The 21,268-nt window shown below is 42.4% G+C and overlaps 1 protein-coding gene across 2 annotated transcripts; it reads right to left on the bottom strand.

The window, feature by feature from the left end:
• Window positions 1–803: 803 nt before the first annotated feature.
• On the bottom strand, window positions 804–19,928 carry znf831 (zinc finger protein 831). 2 transcript variants are annotated; one of them, XM_005938577.3, is made up of 5 exons: window positions 18,134–19,928; window positions 17,657–17,864; window positions 11,785–16,054; window positions 9,555–9,823; window positions 804–3,741 (listed from the first exon to the last, which is right to left on the bottom strand). In XM_005938577.3, the coding sequence occupies exons 3-5, from the start codon at window positions 16,004–16,006 to the stop codon at window positions 2,887–2,889; spliced, it is 5,346 nt and encodes a 1,781-aa protein (XP_005938639.1). In that variant the 5' UTR covers window positions 16,007–16,054; window positions 17,657–17,864; window positions 18,134–19,928; the 3' UTR covers window positions 804–2,886. The 2 variants fall into 2 exon arrangements, with proteins under 2 accessions (XP_005938639.1, XP_042082580.1); XM_042226646.1 differs by having other exon boundaries at window positions 17,657–17,816.
• Window positions 19,929–21,268: the final 1,340 nt, after the last annotated feature.

Below are 21,268 nucleotides of genomic sequence, written 5' to 3'. Positions count from 1 at the left end.
ATCGGTAAAGTGTCCTATGTGCTATCTGTGCCGTTACTGGATCAGCATTAGTGTTGAAATGGCTGGTGCCGATTGTGCATTAAAAAAGAAGCCTGACCAATCTTTCATAAGGGGGACCATTTACATGAACAAAATAGCTGCATGACTGAGGGACGGGGAAGATGCAAAAAGCACAACACAGCATCTTTAAATCAGTTCGTCTTTGGATGGTGGATCAGTTTTGAATCACAGTTTTTGTTTAATTTGCTACCATGCTGTTTCACATTTTTCTGACTGCGATAGATGCCAAGAACCGAAGTGTTTACAGCTGTCTGCAACACTTGAATTATAGGACAATCATGATTTATTGGGAAAAAATAAAAGTGAGTGACATTACATTATTACCTCTGGAACTAGAAGTTTCCAAGAAAGAAGACTGCTGATATGCTGGATGTATAAACTAGCAACTGTTAACATGAATTAACAAGCTAATACATGAAGATTTAATTTGATAATAGTGCGCTAACACGTGTGTCTGAGTGTGACAGTTATATGCTCGATATAATTACAAAGAAAAAAATGACTGGCCTGATGCAGCTCAGGCTAGAGAGAGCACGCAGTGAAAACAGGAGAAGTATTTGGGGTAAAGTTTCATTTACTTTTTTCAAATAATTGAAATCATCAAACAATATGCAAATAATTGGAGATGAAACAAGAATATAAAATTAGAAAATGAAAACACATTGAGAAATCTGCTTGAAACACGAACAAGGATAGCTTTCCTTTTTTGTCAAACCAAACAGGAAACACAACTGAACACAATGTTCCCTCCGTCAGGTGCAAAAGGGGGTTTTTATTATTAACGGGCTGACGAGTGACAAGCGAGTCAGCGTGCAGCCGAGTGCAGATTTATCTACAAAAATGTTACACACATGCACACTTCCTGTCCCAGGTGCCTTATTGTAGATGCTGATTCATTACAAAACCCAGACTAGGAAAAGGGTCACGGCCCTGCAGCCAGTGTCTGTTTTACCTGGGTGAGCTGATTGACAGCAGAGATCAACTTAATAGATACTTGGCAGCATGTGTACATGATTCACACAAGCAGGTGTTGTCTGGGAAAGTTACAAAGTGCAATTTATCAGAGAGAGTCATTGTGGGAAGGTAGACACTAATTATGGCAAAGTTTGTTTGTGTGTCTGTGTATATGTGCATGTGTGAGAGGGCAGAATGGAAGTCGCACAACATTTCTCAGAGGCAGAAGAAAACTCAGTGGCTGGGTTAAGCAAACTGAGTGATAGTTGAGAACTTTCAACTATCGAGTGGCATTAGCAATGACAGCGCTAGGTTCGACTGTACTGGTACAGTGTACCCCCGAGAGGCAGACAAAATGGTTTTGGTCATTTTAATTAGCTTTGGTGTTTTGGTGTACTTAAGCCTGGGTTTGAAGTCTTGCAACTTAATAAATGATTAATGTTGTTTGCAAAAGCATTTTTAGTTATTAACGTATCCACCTACAGCAACTTCTTGTATCAGAAAATGTCTTGTTATTGCTACTAATTTGTCTTTCTGTAAAAAAACATCACGTGCACAACAATGATGTAACCATTGTCATAATTGTCACACAATGGTGCAGTGGTTAACAATGTTGCCTCACAACAAGAAGGTCCTGGATTAAATCCACTGGCCAGCTGGTGCCTTTCTATGTGGAGTTTGCTTTCATGGTTACTCTGGCTTCCTCTGACAGGCCAAAGACGTGCATCTTAGGTTAACTGGTAATTCTGAATTGGCTGTAGGTGAATGCTGGTCTCTGTGTGTTATTCCTGTGATAGCCTGATGACCTTTCCACGGATTACCCTACCTCTTGGCCTATCACAACTCACACAGACTCCAGTTTCCCACCATCAGGAACCAGATAAGTGGTTAAGAAAATGCAAGGTTGTGTATTGACAGTTCCAAATACTAAGGATACTACGGAAGTATTTTTGGACTTTAAACAGGTCAGACTTTCGCTGAGCTTGAAAAAATGTTCCAGCAGCTATGACAGAGCTCAGGAGCTCAAACTGAGGGCAGATGCTACAAAAGAGCTGATTTAACTGTAAAAAGTGTTTCTAATAGCTCACTTGTCTGAGGTGAGGAAAATAATTGTCATACGAGTGAACATGAGTGCAATGGACACTTTGGGGATTCCTATGTGGAGGGTTTGAAGCTGAGGCAACAAAACACATTAAGGACCAATTACATTCATGCAAGTCTAATGAATAACCTCTTATAGTATGACCTGCACCTCAGGTTTGTTTGAGTACTGGAAAAGCCAGAAGCTCAGAGTTCACTCTCTGTGCAAAAAGAAAGCCTTACTGTGAAGAAGAGAGTTTGAAGCTTCGTCTTGTTTGTTGCGTTTGAACACTCCCCTACTTTTATATCAACTGTAAGATTTCCAAGCAAGCCTGGAGGCCTGTTAATGGCATTGTAGGCTTGCAAGCGTGTCCCTACATGTGTTCTGCTGTTGGCAGAGTGGGAAAGAGGAGGAAGAACTCCAGTTATTCTAGACTGTCAGTGTTTTCACATGAATCAATGATGACTATCTCAGTTGTTACTCTGTATTCATAAAGTGACAACAAAGCTAAACACAAATCTGCGCTATTGCGCCATATGCTAGATACTGTGATTGAACTTCCTGTTCAGTCAAATTAGGAGAGTGGTACAAAATTACAGGACTGTAGCATTACTTTACCTTAATGTATGGCCCCATATTGAAATATCGTGACTTTTAATTAAACAAAGCTCTGCCACTGAGTTAACCCAGTCACTGACATTACTTCTGCCTCCTGAGCAACTTAACCTCTGAACAAATATCTACAGCAAATAAAATTAAAATAATAGACTGTATGTATGCTTTACTGTCTGTTAAAGTTCAATGATAAGCTTTCCTTCATCGTCACTGCTGCTCGTGTCTTCTGTATACTCCTGGCAGCTCTGCACAGGCCTCACTCCACTGTTCAGACACTCAGCAGACTGGTAGCCATGAAGTGGGCCAGCCAAGTAAAAAGAATGATATTTGCTGGTAATGTCAGCTCTTCCAGAGTCACTGGCTGTAGTGTCATGCTTCTCGTCAGGTTCAGAGTATAGAAAAGGCTTGCATGGAGACCCAGTAACGTGATACATCTTTGATGGTTGGATGTCTCCTCTAGCTCCAGTAGCAACTCTACAGGCTTGAGAAACTTGATCGGCGTGTGTGGAGGGTAATGTCCCAACATTAGAGTTTTGGTGACCTGTTAAGTTGAACTTCTTACAGCTGCTTATTGTTGTGCTGCTGTTACCTGCAGTGCTATTTCCTTGTTGAATGGTCAGAGTGACGCTGGTTTGCTTTTGGTCTGGGACTGAGAAAGTTTGTTGAATAGTGGGCTCAGTTCTTGAAAAAATATGTTGTGTTTGTGATAACTGAGCTCCTGCACTGATATGTCGACTTGAAATGAATTCAGGTAAGACCTGTGTTGGTTGGTTATGAGTGACACCGCTTTCCCAGTTGTGTTGCGAGTGATACGAGTGGTTAATTTCCAGAGGGAGTTTTGGAGAAGTGAAAAGGGTCGTCTGAATGCTGCACGCAGGTATGTTGAGATTACTCGATGTATTCAACGCTTGCTGACAGCTCAGTTGGGGGTATTCAGACATTCCTGAGTGCGTCTGGGAAACATGCTGAAGGTGTTCCTCGGGTGGCCAAGGGTTTTTAAAAGAATCATTCTTGACCTTTCGATCTTCTTCCTTTTAATGAGAGAAAAATATGAGGAGTGTTATTACCACTATACCATCAAAACAATGGAATCATTTTATAGCCACTGAACCCTCTCATTATCTTTCTGGATTACCCAAATACTGCATAGACCTCATGCATACTCACCCTTCAAAGACAGCAGTTTGAGTCATCAGTCAGACTACAAAAGCACAATATAAGTGCTGGTTCAATTCCAAGAGATCTTTTGTTCAGCACAGCCTACCCAAATGTATTTATTCATTTTAACCACTTCAGTCAACTGACCACAACTTATAACACATTCAGAAATTTAAAAACATGTCTATATACACATGATTTTTTTTAAATTATTTAATAAAATACAGGAATATAACTTCAATTAATTTTGATTCTGTAGCTCATAACATTTATTCAAACTTCAAAGTTTATTCAAACTTGGACAGAGAAGCATGTACATAAACAACTACCATGGTCAAGCACACACACACAACTGTTGTAAAATGATCTTACAGGAAAATCCAGTTGTCATCATGGGCTAGTCTAGTATCCTGCCAGTGTATTAAGTATTTACAGCAATTTTTAGTTTCAATTTTTATGACCCAGCAGTGTTTGGATATTGATCTTCTCTGGATATACCACCCCCATTACCATTATCACTCAAACCACTGAGCTTGTAGTGGTACTGCCGCAGTAATCCAGGAACACTTGGGTATAAAAATAAAGAATGCATATAGAGAACGCTCCACCCAACTGAGGTGCAGTAGGGTGTTGTGAGTGAGAGGTCCTGGATGAATAAGTACAACATGATGGCCATAACTGGACAAACAAAGGCCAAGATGGCAATGCCAAGAACCAGTTAACATCACAAAGGCAGACATACAATGAAGAGGTGGACAGCACTAGGATCTGACACGATCCATTCTGGCTGAACACGCTAACAGCACTCTATGATTACCTGGCAGCACAAATAAATGGGCTAATAACAGCAAGTACTCATCCAGACTGGCTAACATGGGCCATAACAATTCTGATCACATAGGATCAACACAAGACACCATCAAACTACGGACAGATTAACTTCCTCTGCACAACATGGAAGCTCCTCTCAGGAATCATAACAACCAACCGGAGTGCGCACATGGGTGAGTGCATAAGCATAGCTCAGAAGGGCATTGGAAATAACACCAGAGGGTCAAAGCACCAACTACCGGTGGATAGAGCTGCACACCAGAACTTTAAGACCAGCAGACCAACCTGAGCACCACATGGACTGACTAGAAGAAAGTCTTTAACTCAATGCTCCGAACATGGATACTGGACGTGGCTAATAGTGCACTGAAAACATTCATTGGGAACTCAGTGGGATTGTGGAACACTAGAGAGGCCAGCTCCAAGACAGTCGCACAAGTCATCACCAAGTGCAGAATATACCTACGCGATGGAGAGTCTGTACTGCTGTTCAGGATATGGATCGACCCCCTGAACCAGTTCCTCACTACCAGTGGATACAGATATAGATTCAGGAGTGGACCGACCATCAGCCACATCCTGTCCCTGCTGGATATCAAGCTGTATGCCAGGCACAAGCAACACATCAACTGACTGATCCACCTCACCAAGATTTACAGCAAGGACACAGACATGTCATTGTGATTGGATAAGTGTGGCCAAATGGTTGCAAAAAGAGGAAAGATCTAGACTGAATGTCAGAAGGTAGAATAGCCAAGATACAGGAAAGCTACAAGTACCTGGGTATTCCACAGACCAATAAGAATCATGGCGAACGTGTCTGTGAAGGTTCTGAGTCATCCAGGTCATCATAGTCTAAGGAGCTTGGAAAGAGAAGTGCCTGGACTTCTTCAAGTTTCCTTGAAGACGTTTCACGTCTCATCCGAGAAGCTTCTTCAGTTCTAAGAGCAATTGGTGGAGAGTCCCAGATTTACACCAGGCGCCTTAGCACCCACTCACATCCTGGGCTATTTGACCTCAGTAAGTCACATGTTGGGCTAGGTTTCACAATGGGTTCACTTGGGGACACTCCCATAGGGAAGAAGCTTTTCGGATTCAAGGTGAAATGTCTTGAAGGAAGCTTAAAGAATTCCAGATGCTTTTCTTTCCAAGCTCCTTAGACCATGGCAAACATGCAAAAAGGGCAGCCACAGCCAAATTCCTCCAGAAGGCAAGGGAGATGCTGAGAAGCCATCAATACATACACCCTCCTGGTCATCAGATATCTAGCTGGAATAATAAGCTAGCCAAAAGACGACACTGATAATTCATAAATCCCCAACACCCTTTGCACCACATGCTGGACATGCAGCTGTAACACTTTCTGGAACATCTGTATCAACATTACTGTACTCAACATTCACTGATACCAACACACTTTGATTTGTAATTGTATTGCCTGGAGCCAACTTAATACAAATGAGGAGTGAACAACCTAATTGCTAAAGAATACCGTGCATTGCTTTTTACATAGACAAGGAATGTGAAGTTAGATGACTGTCGTTGTGATTCGACCCTGTACAAATACATTTGAACTGAAACTTAATTGAATGAAAATGGTGGATCTTGTTGACATTTTGCATAAAGGTTGATGTGACCCACTTCTAAATACTATTGAATTTGATAGAGACCTGCTGTGACAAACACTCTTCTTTATAATAAGACTTGAAGTTCGAAATCCAGAAGAAGTATTACTGCCATAAAAATCTCTTGTAATTGCTGTCAGCTGCCTAATTCTAGTATTAACATACTGCGGAATTGAATTTATTGCTGTTGCTTCAAGTGCAAATGCCCCATAAATTCTCACAAAATATTTGCCCCTGTGTGTGGCTTGGTAGTATACACTTTTTTGTTCAGTATATTTATAAATCTTTTTTTTCTTGCACCACTCTCTTCTGTGTTGTGACACATCTTGGGAGGTTTTATATTTATGGTGCTGCAAATATTTCATAAGAATGAAAGAACACAAATTCTGGCTTGGCTGTTGTGCTTTGTTTGGTAAATGTGTTAAAAAATGAAAAACAATCATGTGATGTAACAACCCAGTGTGCCTCAAACCTGCTTTTATATGATCCCCAAATAAGGACGGCCTTATTGCACCAGGGATTTGTGGCAAACTTTAGTAGATAAAGAATAAATTAAAATGGTAAAAAGTATTGCAAAAGACTGCTGGATTGGAAAGGGTTGTGCACAGTGTGAGTGTTTTTAGTGTGTAGATTTGGGTGGTGACTTTGTTTTGAGAGGGTTTATATTCAAACAGCAGAGGAAGAATCACCTACCTCACGCTCTTTGGTAAAATAAGAATACAGCAATAATAAGTAAATAAATAAGTATCCAAAATAATGTTTGGTACAGTACAAGAACAAGCTTTGTTCATGTGTCTGAGTCAATGTGGGAAAGGCTGTTTGCCTTTGCAGATTACCCACATATATATAACCAGTGTTGGTCAAGTTACTTGAAAAAAGTAATCAGTAACTAATTACCGATTACTCCCCCAAAAAGTAATTCCGTTACTTTACGGATTACTTATTTTCAAAAGAAAGTAATTACTTAGTTACTTTTTAAAAACTTGATACACAAACTGAATAAGTAATAAAGCAGCAGATCTTTCAGCCCAGTTCTATTTTTTCTGCATAATCCATCATATAAAACTGAATCAAATGAAAAAGTCTGTTTTTAAAACTTGTTTTATTAGTTTTAATCTTTTAACTTCATGCACATTGCATCAACAAAAAATTTAATTATATGCAAGAAGAAATTCTTTAACATTTAAACCTATTTCCTGCAGATTCCAGCTTATAAAATAAAATAAAGTTTTGTGTTTACACTCTTTCAAATAGATGCAAGTAAAACACAGTAAAAAATAAATAAAAGATTCAGCAGCACTGAGTCCTGTCGCTCTTAAATCTATTTTCACCTGTTTAGCAGGAGTGGGGCGGGTGGAGGTTTGCCCGGTGCCACAGTGGTCATGTCAGTGGGAGGATCCGGGGGTTTCTCAGTGAATGTCACATTCCCGTGGCAGCGTGCTCGGAGCTCGCTCAGACTTGAAGTTTAAGTTTTCACTGTAGAAAGAAGTTTTCTTCCCACGCAGAGTGAACAGCAGACACTAATGTTTTTGGCACTTTTTACAGACTCAAACTTAAAGTAATGTGAGTACTTCCAAGCTTTAAACGCTGCACGTTCGTACTCTCTCCCGCTCTCCATATTATCCATCGTTGATCTGCACACGTCTGTTGCTGCCACGGACGTCGCACGCTCGTACGTCATTGTCATGAGACACTCTTGCCAAAAAAATCACGGTTTAGTAACGTAGCGTGCTTATGGGAAAGTAACAGTAATCTAATTACTTTTTTTTGCAATAGTAACCCCTTACTTTACTTGTTACTTGAAAAACATTACAGTAACGCGTTACTGCACATGTGTGTATGTAAATCTTATAAACTAAAAACATCCCATTTCTATTATGTCAGTGACACCATTCCTTACATGGTCTTCTTCATCATTTATCCTCACAAAGAAAAGCAGTGATACAACAACAAATTTTAAAACAGCCCATCTTGAAATATTAGAGAAGCCAGCTCCATGAGCCTTTAACCACTGCCCCTGTCTGAGGAAGTAACAAGGCTACTGCAGAAGTGCAGCCTCAGCAGCTGATGGATTTAGAACCAGCTCTACAGTGGCTGAGGAGGCGATAGAACAGGTATGATAAACTGATTATATCATTATCAGTGCTATGATTTATCAATATTGTACCTACCCTATAAGAGTTTTGCATAGACTAATGTAATGAGACTAATAATCCAAGTCATGGTGTTTTCATTATTCTGTCCAAAGGGACTAAAACCAGTGTAGCTAAAGCCAGAGAGATGAGCTCCTGGGGATACGTTTAGTTAACCTCTTACCTTAACTGATCTAGCATTAGGCTTTTGTTTTAGCCACGTGTTAAACAGGACATGTTTGAAGAATAAGACTCTGTATTTAAATAAAGTCTGATGATTTGTTTTGGAATTTCTGCAATTCCAGATTTTTCAGCCGGGTGTTCCAAACACACTGAGGGTCTCTAAAACTAAATCCTAATCCTGACTCTACATTTGAAATGAGAGATGTTAAGAGCTTAATAACCTTGCAGCAAAGTGCAAATTAGAGAGAATACAGTGGGGTCAACTCCAGGACTGTTAAATTCTGATTTGATCCTTGTCATCTTATTTTCCTAACTCATTGTGCATGCTGGTGACGGCTGGAGAGAAAGGTTAGTGATAGTTGTGCTGTTTACCATCTCTAACTGTAACTTCCTGCTTCCTCTCTCTGTCTTGTGTTACGTGGTTTTATACTTTTATGTTTTTCATTTGTCTATTTTCCAGCCTGGCTTTTTTACTAAGAGCTTGAATTAATTAACTAATCCAATAAAACTGACTCAACTTTAGAAGTCTAAACATTCAAATTCTCCTGAGTTTGATAGTTTTTATTTCCTTTGCAGATACAAGTCTTTTATATGTAAACTCTTAAACATTCAGTTCCCAAAATGCAGGTCATCAGGTACGTTTTTTAGAAGCAAGAGTACGGTACATTTCAATAACCTCTCATGCATTTATTAGCGTGAGAGGTTATTATTTATTATTTATTAGCGTTTCATTTTTGGAAAACTGTAAATTTTATATAAAACTTGGATGTTGGGGGTTAAGCGGCTCTGAGGCTTTGCTTTTGTTGTGTTGTAATTGTTCTTGTAAATCAGCATGTGTGTTGTAAACACTAAGACCACATGAAAAAAAGAACTGTATAGTAAACACGGATCCTGATTAGATGCACTCTCTCTCACCTCTGCCTTTGATAAAACTGTGGATCTGCAGTCTGACTCGGCCCACAGTCCTGGAGCTTTGTCTGCTTTGATTCCTCTGTTCTCCTCCTCTCCCGTCACCCCACTGTCACCTCGCTCTCCCAGGCATTGGTGGTTTTTCTCTTCAGCCCCTTGGCTCTGCTTCTGCTTCCAGTCTGTGCTGTCTGGCTGCCCGGGAGTCCTTACATGTTCCTGCATCTGCAGCTCCTTCTGGGCTGCACACCTCGCCAGGGAGGCTCCCTCCATAAGCCCTCCAGGAAGAAAAACAAATGAAAAAGCAGTTGTTTTCTTTAGGAACTGAATCCACAGTTTTACTGCTTATCAGTCATTCTGCATTTTTTTCAAGCAGTAGTCAGCCACACATGAACACTGAAGCGGATTTCGTTCACTGTAATTCTTCATATTATTCATGCTGGTTGTTGAAAGAAGCTTTTACTCTGATCTGCCTTCTGGTAGGTATTTAAGTTTATCTGGAGCACACATGAGGCTTCAGATGGGTCGGTTAGACAAAGTATGTATCTGCAGTGGTGAGGCAGTAAACAACAGTGGGATTTTATACTAAAGAGGCAAGAATTTTGGAGGATAACAACATGAGTCTGCTACAGCCTGAGTTACATCAGGATAAACTTTGAATGGGATACTGCTTGGAACGATTTGTTCCCTTTTACTTATACTACACAAAAAATGCAAAACAAAACATTCTCAAACATTCTTCTTCGACAGGTCAGAAGGAACCTAATTTGCAGATACTGTTCTGGCTGCATGCTAATCAGCCACATTAACAGATTTTTTATTAAAAAACAACTTTTATATAAAACCAGGTGAACATAAAGAGGTCCCTGTTCAACATGAAGGGGGAGAGGAAGGGTTACAGCAAGTGAAAGCTGGTTCATAAGGGCACCTGAGATTTTACGATGTGAGAAGAAGCATAAATGTGGAAACCAAAGCTCTTTATTCCAGCTAAGTAAAAGCAATAAAACAAGAATTCACTGGGCGATAAAAAGATATTTTTCCAGTGGGCGTGCCCATTCTTGTGCCACACACAGATAAATGTGCACATCTGTTATATGCATTTGAGGATATGACTACAATTGAAATGAAAATGTTTTTAACCTGGCAAGCTCTGTGGTCCACAGCTACCTTTTTTATCAGTGCCACTAGCCTGGTAGAGATGATAACAAACTACAGGAAAATGCTATTAGCAGTAAACAGATGCAGACAGCTACCATGTGTCTGAACCTCTGTGTCAGCGATACAGGACAGGTACAAACCCCTTTACCCAGGAGGCAGTAGCTGGAGGTCAATGAGTGGCAGGCATTTTGTTTATCCTCTGCTCTCTGGGGTGACCTTTAACCCTGTAGCTGTCTGAAATCCCTCAGTCCTTTCATTTAAAAAGCAGGAAAGTATGTGATCCATGCTGCGATGGTGATCAAATGACACTTTCAAACACTGTGGGACACACACGAGTTCTGCATGAAAGCCTGAGAACAGCTCACACGTCACAGCGGAAAAGGACAAAGATGATCAAAAACTGAAGCCATATCGAGTTCTGCTACAGAAACATTTCCAGATGAAACTCCACTGGATTGTTTTCCCTACAGTTCAAATCCCTGCTCGCCTAAACATTTGATTCCCAGTAAGTTGTAGGTTTGGGTAATTGTGCGAGCACAGACCAGAGCTCCATATTGCAAATCTGTGAATCTTTAGTGCCACCTAGTGTTGAAAGAGAAAAAATGCAAAAACTGCAATAAAGCATGCGTATGTTCTAGTATTTGTATTTCACCGTATCAGTTCACCTTGTTTTAAAACAATTTGTCAGTTTAAGACTATGAATGACGATACATAACAGAAGGAAGTGGAATATTTTAACAGAATCTTAATTAAATATGACTGTCAAATAAAACATACTAGTTATACTGTATCTTAATGCTAGATGTTTATCATTTGCTGAGTGTATGTCTGTCAGCTAACCTATATTCTGAATTTAATATTGACTGACATGTCAGTGTCAGCACATTACTTTAAGTTGACTTTAAAGAGATGGGGACAGGTGCAGTTTGGGGACAGCAGGCACTCCTTTCTCATTTCATGTTGTATTTAAATCCACTGTACTGCAGTGCGGAGCCAAAAATGATGTCATATTCTTAAACTGCACTGTAGGAAGCAATAATAACATATATGTTACGTAATACATGTAAATAGTGAATTGTACCTGCTGTCTGGCTCTGAATACTTGCACACACAGATGTGTTGTCTTTGCATCTGTCCACCTGGATGTTCGAGGACGCTGAAGCAAAGTGAGTCTGTCTTTTTTCTAAGTGGCGTGAGCTGATTACATCCTGTGATCCATGAGGGGTGATGTCCAATAAAGTTTTGGAATCACCTACAGATCCGACTCTGTCACATCCCATGTTTGTATCTTTGGATGGATTCAAAGTTTCAGATATTGTGGGCTCCACTTGATTACTGCAGTAGATGGATGCTTGTGGGTTTGGCTGTCCCACAGCTTTGCTTTTATTGACAGAAAGTGAAGAGACCAACCCAGAATGTTTATCAGAGCATGCAGGAGAGGGAGAATGGCTGCAGTGCTCTCCACTTTCTAACCTGCTGCCTTTGTATTCGGAGGCTTCGCCCTTAGTTTTCATTATGCTGACATTACATGAGTCGCCCTGATTATTAAGCTTATGTTGGCCTTCTTTGCACAGCAGTTCACTTTTCAAGTTATTGTGATTTTCTGTGCTGGAACAGGGAGAGCTCCTGCTGAGCTTGTGTTGGCCAGAGAGAGCTTGCAAGACGGTTGCACCTTGGCTGACCCTTCGATCCAGCAAAACCTGCTCCTCAGCACAGCGGTTCAGAGAGAGAGTCTGTTCCTCCACTGAAGTTTGTCGTCTTCCTGACTTTACACCTCCAAGCGGAGCAGAAGTTGACATTACATCACCCGCAGTGCTCTGAGTCTCTGTGACCATGTTTACATGACTGTTTTTGTGTGGGTGTAGTGGCGGAGGGAGAGATTCAGCTGATGCTGCAGCCTGAGTGGAAGTGCTTTGCTGAGCCAGGTGGGAACTTGGCTCTGCTTTCCCAAATTGCAAAGGCACAGAAGTCATTATTCTCTCAGTGGTAAGTGCAGGGAAAGACTCATTTTTGTCCATTTGTTGTCTGGGTTGTGCACTCTCTTTTGCCTCACTGTTGCTTTCAGCAGCAAAAGAGCCCAGAGTTTTGCTTTGGACACCTTCTAAGGTCCCACCTTCAGTGTCCTGTCTCTGGGAGACACTGGTACCCGATAGACGCTCTATCTGGGGTTCGATGAGGGCTAACTGCTCATCAGATATGATCTGGAGGCAGATCTGGAGGTCTGCTGTGTGCACATGGAACACGTTCTGAGCAGCTGGCTGTACCTGGTCAAACGGTACAATGTGACAAGGCACGACTGGGGTGTTTGTGCTAACGTGTGGTACGCTAACAGGATTCAGCAGGTTTGATTGTGCTGAGAGTTGTATGTGAGAGAGTGGCGGGTTAGACTGATCATATGACGCAGCTTTAACGGCAGTGGCAGATGTCTGACTGCTCGCTGTGGTTACGGTAAGTGTAGCAACAGCAGGTGCAGCAGGTCTGGGTTGCTGTGCAGACGTCGTACATTTCGAAGGCTGGATCAAAGTGCTGCATAATCCTGCCTGATAATCTTGCAGGCAGCTTGTGGTTATTGTGGTTGCTGCAAATTGTTTGTGCACTACAGCTACGCTACCTGGCAAATTCTGACTGAGTCGTGATGTTGCAGCATGACAAACTGTTGAGACAAGCTGGTCCTGCGTGGAGCTGAAAGCATTCGTCTTCTTAAGATCACAAGTTAGCCCCAGCTGTGAAGCTGTGGGGTCTTTGCAGTTCTTTACACTCGTTGTGACCGAGGTCACGCTGCGCTCGATGTGAGGAGATGACAGAACTGAGGTGAAAGTGTGGGCTTCAGTTCCTGGTGGTTTATCCACAACTTGTGGTGAAAAAGTTAAATCAGGTTCAGCAACATTGGGTAACTTGAGTTGGTACTTGGGCAGGAAGCTGTTCTTTGCAGCAGGGGGACTGGAAGCAGTTGCTGAGGTGCTAACAGAGGTTGTGTTTGCATTGATTATGCCCGACTTGAATAGAGGCCCTTTGAGCGGAGTATGTTGTGGATTGTTGTTAAGATTGATGTAAGAGAGGTTCGCTTCCTGCTGAGTGACAGAGGGTGTGGGATGAGCAAGCATTGTGTTTGGGTCAGTCTCCATCTGCAGAGGGCAAATTATTTTGTCATCAGTTCTCAGCTTTTTCCTGTCTGAAGGAATATGGGCTCCGCACAGCTGCGATGTGGAAACACTATGTTTTTTGTCTTCGTTCATCAGTCTCCCAGCTTCTGGTCTGTTCACACAGTCTGTTTTGTGACTAACCAGTGAGCCGATAGAAGGTAATGGCAGTACTGACAAAGACAGATTCCTCCTGAGTGGAGCTTTGAGAGCGAGGCATGATGAATTAAGTGAGTTAGTTTGTAGATTAAAATCCACAGCAGGGACAAAGGAGAGATTGGCAGGAGGGCCAACTGTGGTACCGTTGCTTGTCGAACCTGTTGTCGTTACTGCCAGCGGTGCCCTTTTCTGCAGACCCTGAACAAGCTCATGGTCAGGGTTTGCTGAACATTTCCTGCCTTTGATAACACTGTTATCGCTACTTTTCTCAGCATTGTATAGCTTTTTAAATGTTCCACCCCCGTACATGTACCACTTGTTGTAGGCGAACTTCTGCGCTTTCTTCCTCCGGAACTTTCTGTTGCTCGGTTCTCCACAAATGTCACCGCCATCGCCGTCACAACTGAGGCTGCTGCTCCACGCCTCCTCCACAGATGAATTCCTGATGAGACCGTCTGTTGCGTGGTTGCAGTCTACGGCTGTCTGCCGGACCAGTGGGCGGTGGGTGGATGATTGCTGGTTCGCAGGCTTGATCGTGAAACCTGTTGGGTTGATCTGGCCAGAGCTTCCCCTTCGGACTAGCGTTACATAATCCCTCTGATTGGAGGAGGTTGGGCTGCTTCTCTCGGGCTGCAGGAGGGTGACACTGAAGGGGAGGGAATTGCTGCGAGTCAAGGGGGCATGGTCCATGGTGGAGGAGCGCTGAGTGGGCACAGAGCTGTAAATCCCTGGCTTCTTGTTTCTTTGTGACAAAACATTCTGAGTCTGACCTAATTTCATGTCAAAGTGAAACGAATCCTTGTACGTGTATGGCATGGGAAGGTCGATGCTTCCCTGCTTTGATAAAACGGTCTTCCGTGGCCTCACATTCTCCAGCTGTTTGTCCTCCACAACAGCTGTATTATCTGATATCAGCTTAGATATGCGCTCCTCTAGGGCCTTCTGCTCCTGCTCCCTGGCAGAGTCTTTGGACTCCTGTCTGCCGTGATCTGATTCTGTAGGTGTGCGTCTGGTGGCGGGTTCTTCAAGATGCTCTTTGGTGGATTCTGCGACTGAATCCATACTGTGATCGAGCAAAACACTGCCAGGGCTTGGATAGTGGTCACTAGTCTCGCTGAAGCCAGAGTCTGTGCTCTCGTGACTCTGCGATTTCCCTCTTGACACTGAGCTTTCCCACTGTTTGGAAAACAGCGTGGCCTCTTGTCTCTGAAGGGGAAGGTGTCTACTAACACTCGGTGGAAGCTTTTCACTTTCCTTTATTACCGTTTCGCTTCCATTTGGTTTTGAGTTTTGAACTGTGAGGCTCAGCTCGTTGTCTTCCTGCACACAGCGTTGTGTCTTCACAGAGCAGACCTTTGGAGTACTGGCTGGACCGGTGCTTTCAGCAGCAGATAGTGAGGAGTCCTTCTCTGTGCTGCCTGGCTCTTCGACGCATTCCTCCAGAGACAAACTGGAAGTGCAAGTCTCTCTTGAGCCAGACATGCTGTCTAAGCTGCTCTGCTCTGACTCCAGTGAAAGGCGTGCATGTGCCTGGGTACGTCTGTGTTTGTAGAGGTTGCTCTGAGTCTTAAATGAAACTCCACAAGTGGTGCAGGGGTAGGGCCGCTCCCCCGTGTGGCAGCGCAGATGCTTCTCCAGCACGCTGGGCTTCATGCAGTCCCGTCCGCAGTGAGGACACACGTGCTTTCCTGCAGACTTGGGTTTGGCTGCGGGAGCAGCAGCTGCCAGGCTCAATCCCGGCTGAGACTGCAACCCACCAGCAATATGGAGCGTGAGGATGGGAAATGTCTCCTTGGTGTAGAGCGGCGGCATGCCCAGATGGAGTGTGGCTGCTTCTGGAGCAGCTGCAGGCGGCTGAGGGTAAGGCTGCGCGGGCAGCGCAGGCACTGTGTGGATGTAAACAGCCGTCAGGGGAGCCTGGACATCCATCCTTTTCTCTGCCTGCGCTGTGACGGAGCTGATGTGCACTGGAGCACTCGCCAATCCTGGCTTGCCAGTCTCCATGGTAACACTGCTGCTGTCGTGATGTACCAGTGGCAGGTCTCTAATTACCTGTAAGATAAGAACAGTTTGCATTAGACCTCAGTTTGCGTTAGATTAAAAGGGGGCAGGAATTTTGCTACATCTCACTTATAGAGGAAAATGTGATTACTCTTGGAGTATGTTTTGTTCTTTAACTGGTGATCAGCCCCAAGAAATGAGCACAGTACTGATGACAGATATGCAATATTCTCAAGGACAGATGGCTAATAAAGCAATTAATCCAGTCTGGATTTTGCCTGATAAAAATCCAGGGAGATGTGTTTTGCAATGTAAAAGAAAAATGAAAACACACTTGGTTCTGAGTAATATCATTGTGATAATGAGCAATAATATCCACAGTGGGAGCAAAGGCATTTCAAGCTCTCCTTTTTCATTTCAGTGGCAGGTTAAGATGTGCACTGCGTGTGGAAATGTTAGTCGAAACCGTGGAGAGAAATGTGCACATACGCGCATGTAGTGTCACAGTGGTGTGTGTGTGTGTGTCTGTGTGTTGGGGCGGGCTTTTATCTCGCCAAATCAAGTATGTCTGCTGGCATTAGCTGTTACCTCTGTCACCAGTCTGCATCAATTATAAGGCAAACCTTTGATGTTCAGAGTATCATGTGGCAGCGTTCGGTCCTGACTGACTGTCATATTGGTGCAATAATCAGATCAAATCAAATCAAAGGGGAGCTGTGCATTAGAGTGAGAAAATTTCATTTCCTGTTGCTGTGATGGTGATTTTGCATAATTCACCCACAGAAGTACAGTTGGCACTCGACACGTTCTTTTGTTGGTTGTACAACATGAGCACGCCCACGTCAGAGACTTTTTCTGGTGCTGTGAACTGAGGAAAGTTGGTCTCTGTTCACATTCGGCTGAGTGAGCGAAGAGCCCCTTGTGAGTGTGTCTTACTTTTACAACATTATTCATGGAGCTCGACCCTCCTGCTGTAATGTGCTTTCACTTCCTTACCGTTATGTAAATATGTCATATGGTGCACATGCTGCAACTTCATGTAGGAAGAGAAATGAAGGGAGCTTTCATCCTATAAGCACGCTTAGTCTAAGTGAGAGATAAAGGTTAGGGTTTAGTGAGCATCCACCTTTCTCATATCTGGAACACCAAGTGGAAAAGCTTGCAACAGCCGACTTAAAACTTGAAGAGTAACAACTTGTAATTTTTGGATATTTCCGTATTTATTATGATGTGTCAAAAAAAAAATTTAATTCCAGCCCTAACCCTGGATGGGTTGTTACTGACCAAATGGTTGTTAAGAGGTTAAAGATGTGCGAGTTAGTTTTAAGAAGAAGTTGCACTGTGCTGAAACACCAGCCTGTGCTTGCACTAAGAACAAAACATCACAAAAATCTCTCGACATGGGGACATAAAGAAGACGTATTAAATGTTTCTGTGGAAAGTGAAAATGTCATTTCCAGTTATGGATGTGACTTTATAAAATGAAAGTTTGAAAAGAGGAAATATCTGACAGTGCTGCCAACCATCACAGTGTTTAGGTAAGAACAGCACTGCCAGAAACCAGAACTTAGTGTGTTTAACTAGGTCAAAACTCAGGCGCAACAATTGAGAGAAGAAAAAACAGCAGAAGACAATAAAGCAGAAGTCACTTACCGTCTCGCTTTGCACTCCAATCACTGATAGTTATCCAGTCTAAACAGCCGTTCACAGTGAACCGGCCCATCCTCTGTGTACCTGCTCCTTTCGTGTTGCTCTGCCATCTAGCACCTCTCCAATCTGATCTTCTCTCACGGCTCTTTGACATGAACTGTTTCTTGTCACGAGGAAGCGGAAGAAATGCAAATGAGAGAGAAGATGCACTCTGAAAGTGGTGAGGCAGAGAGGAGGGGAGTGAGGGAAGGAGAAGGGCTGGCTGGGTGTGTGTGTGTGTGTGTGTGTGACTGTCAAACAAAGACTTCCGGAGGACAAGTTGAAAACATAGATTATACAGAAAGAGATCAGCGGGAGCGAATGAGCGGTGAGGCCCTAAGCACAGATGGAAGGATACGAGGCTAACACAGTTGGACAGAAAAAAAAAAGTGAAAGCAACGGGCTAGGACAGAGGAAGTGCAGTGACAAAGGCAAGCTTACCTTCAGCGGCTGAATGACTGACTTTACCGTCAACAGTTTGAGGCAGTACCAGACTCCTGGTTCACTTATATGCTCGCTGCCCCCCACCTACTTCCTCCCACACATCGTATTTCATACACCCACATACACAAGGGTGCAGCAAAGCTAATGTTGATGTGGCTGCTTGGCTGCACGTGTGCTGCTCTCACTCTCTCAAGCATAGAACAAATGGATGAGTTGTGAGAGGTTGGAGTGAATTTCCCTCCTCCAACAACAGCCCCCGTCAGACAGCATGTATTATTGTGCAGAAGTACATGAGTTCACATGCACGTGCTTGTAAAGCAATGTTCGTTTATCCCATTTGGACTCACATAGGTTTGCTCCATATATTGTTACTGGTTTGGTGAGACTGACTGCATATTAAGAGACAGATTGTTGACTGTATTGATCTGTTTCAGACAGAAAATAGTGAAGACAAGGAGTTATTTTTGGCAGTAGCTCTCCTTAGCTTGAACCAGAGTACACTGGCAAAGATAGAATGTGGTGAGTTTGTTCTCAAACAATGCAGTGGAAAACAAGGAGAAATATCTAATGGTGAAATTTCTACCAGCGTCAAAGACTCAGGCAACAAGCAACACATTAGATCATAGCTCTTTTCCTGTGGCTACACACCTACCCTTCAAATTCCCACATGTGTATGGAAGACTAACAATGCCAAAAGTATGACTCAACGCATGCATCCTTAATTTCTATTAATTTTCATTTGAGATGCATCACTTTTATACATTTATTTATTTATATTTATTTCTGCATTTCGAATAATTAATTTCAGGGTTGGTGACAAAATGCAAAATGCAGGTGGCTTCACACTACTGTACCTATGCTAACAGCAAGAAAATGTCGTTACCATAGCTACGGCACCAGATGATGGAGATGGACACGTACTGCATTTTAAAGGAGCAGTCCAACAAGATGTTAACACAGCCTTCAGTATGCCCACACTCCCTAACAAAGCTGATATGACAGTGGCAGACTACGGACCAGTCATCATTTGGATCCAATCAAACATTTGACCTAACAATAAATGATTTATACTTTTTAACATTAGTATTTATTTACATATATATATTGCCTTAAAATGTTAATGGCAAGCTTATGTGTTCACACCATACATGCAAGCATTTACTAGTTCTGCCAGTGCTCTGCAACTGGGCTAACCACAAAAACATGGGTAAAAAAGAGATGCTAGGAAATTTGCAATTGTGGGTAAAAACAAACTAAATGTGGACAGGTGAGAACAAAAACAGAGTAATGTGTAGTATTTTTAACATCCAGATATCAACAACCTTTTTTGTATTGTGAATGCTGACAGCACAAACATCTGAATTCACTTCCCACTAAATAATAAGATGCAGCTGATCAGACTAATACATGTGATTTGAATTCATGGTTTTATATTGTTTAAACACTATTGGATGCTGCGATCGGATAAGTCAAACCTTAAATACTGTCCTTTATTAAAGATTGTTCACTTGTCCTCTTTTGTTTCATTCTGTCTTCACTTTACAGTTCTGTATCTTTGGTTAGGTTTAGTTAAAACAATTCAGTATAAAAATGCAAACTAATGTTGTTTTATATGTTTAAGTTGTTCTCAGGCGTCAGATTTTTATGATTCTACTGGCCAGTTTCACAAAAAGTGACTATGCAGTCCATGTATTTAATTACAGGCTGTGTTGAGCCTTTCATGAATTTGTTACTATGACGATGAATACACACAAGCAAATCGATCCACTGTTAACACAAAACTATTGACTACACATATATATTCAGTTTCTCTATTTGTATCTTAATTTACATTTAAGCAAACAAAAACATCTCTAATGTTGCCAGTCTGGGCCCCGCCCACCAGCTACTCAAACATTCTGTTTGCAAGAAGCAGCCAACCAGAACAAAGTTGGCCTTAACAAAGTGGGAGGGAAACTAAAATGTTATGTTTCATAATATATAACCAGTGTTGGGACTAACGCGTTATTAAGTAACGCGTTACAGTAACTACGTTATTATTGTGGTAACGAGCACGGTAACTAGTTATTATGCCAAAATCAGGAACGCGTTACTCGTTACTGGGATTTAGATAGGGTCGTTACTTCGTGTGGTGGCTATCGCGGAGCTTCCACAGATTCAGTAACATTAGCAAGTGGTGGAGGCAGCAGGTGGATGAAGGAAAAGGGACGCAGAAGGAAAAGAGACCCGAGGCGGCCGCCGGTCCAAGTGTGAACTGAACTTCAGGTAAGAAGTTATGACCTGCAGTCTCTCTGGGTCAGATATGAACCAAGTTTAGGTGGAGTTTATTTTCGTTATTCTGACTTTTTCCGTACTGCGTGCTAGCTAGCATGACGGAGTTTCTATACAGCTGGGTGGTGCTATGAAGTTAATGATGTTGAACTTTATTTTGTTCATAAGTTATTAGAGTTGCCAACCGTCCCGTCTGGTATTCAGAGAAAATATTACGCGTTTCTTATTGAGGTGAAAAGGAACAGTTTGTCCCGTAATTCAGCTACAATGAAAAAGACACAAAGCTGGAGTTATTCTGTGTCTTTGCTGCACAGCTGCCTCTTCTCTCTCATTCTCCCCCCTCCCTCTCCCGTTTCTACTTCAATCATGAAACTGATCAATGATCAGCTGATCGGCTCTCTTGTTTGTTTATCGCTCACTTTGCGCCAGAAAGAGGAAACCAGCGGATGTCGCGCTAAACAACAGCAGCACGTTTAAGCTTGATCAGCTGTTGTTAGAATTTATTTAATATTAATTTCTAGTATCAGCTGATGTTTGCTGGAGCCACAGCTGTAAAAGCTGCTGGTCATGATATGGTTTGGTTATCTGGTGAGAGGGAAACATGAAGATGAAACCAGGAGATGTCCTTACTGGATCATCAGAGCTGAACAGGTGATGGAGAAACAGGTTTACCTTTTAGGTGACATGAATGAGTTGAAGGGAAGTTATGAACTGTTTCTGAGAGACAAATAACACCAGGATCCTTTTTTAGTAGCTGACAGCTGGTAACTGTGCAGGGGCGGGTCTAGCAAAGTGTTGCCAGGGGGCCAGGTAGGGCATTAACAGGGAGAGGGGGGCACAAAGAAATACTTTTCTTTCTTA

The sequence above is a fragment of the Haplochromis burtoni genome, unplaced genomic scaffold (assembly GCF_018398535.1).
Source record: "Haplochromis burtoni strain Fernald_Lab_line unplaced genomic scaffold, NCSU_Asbu1 Contig_221, whole genome shotgun sequence".
Classification (NCBI taxonomy): domain Eukaryota; kingdom Metazoa; phylum Chordata; class Actinopteri; order Cichliformes; family Cichlidae; genus Haplochromis; species Haplochromis burtoni.
Note: the sequence above shows the minus strand (reverse complement) of the source record. Positions and strands in the feature narration are given on the sequence as shown.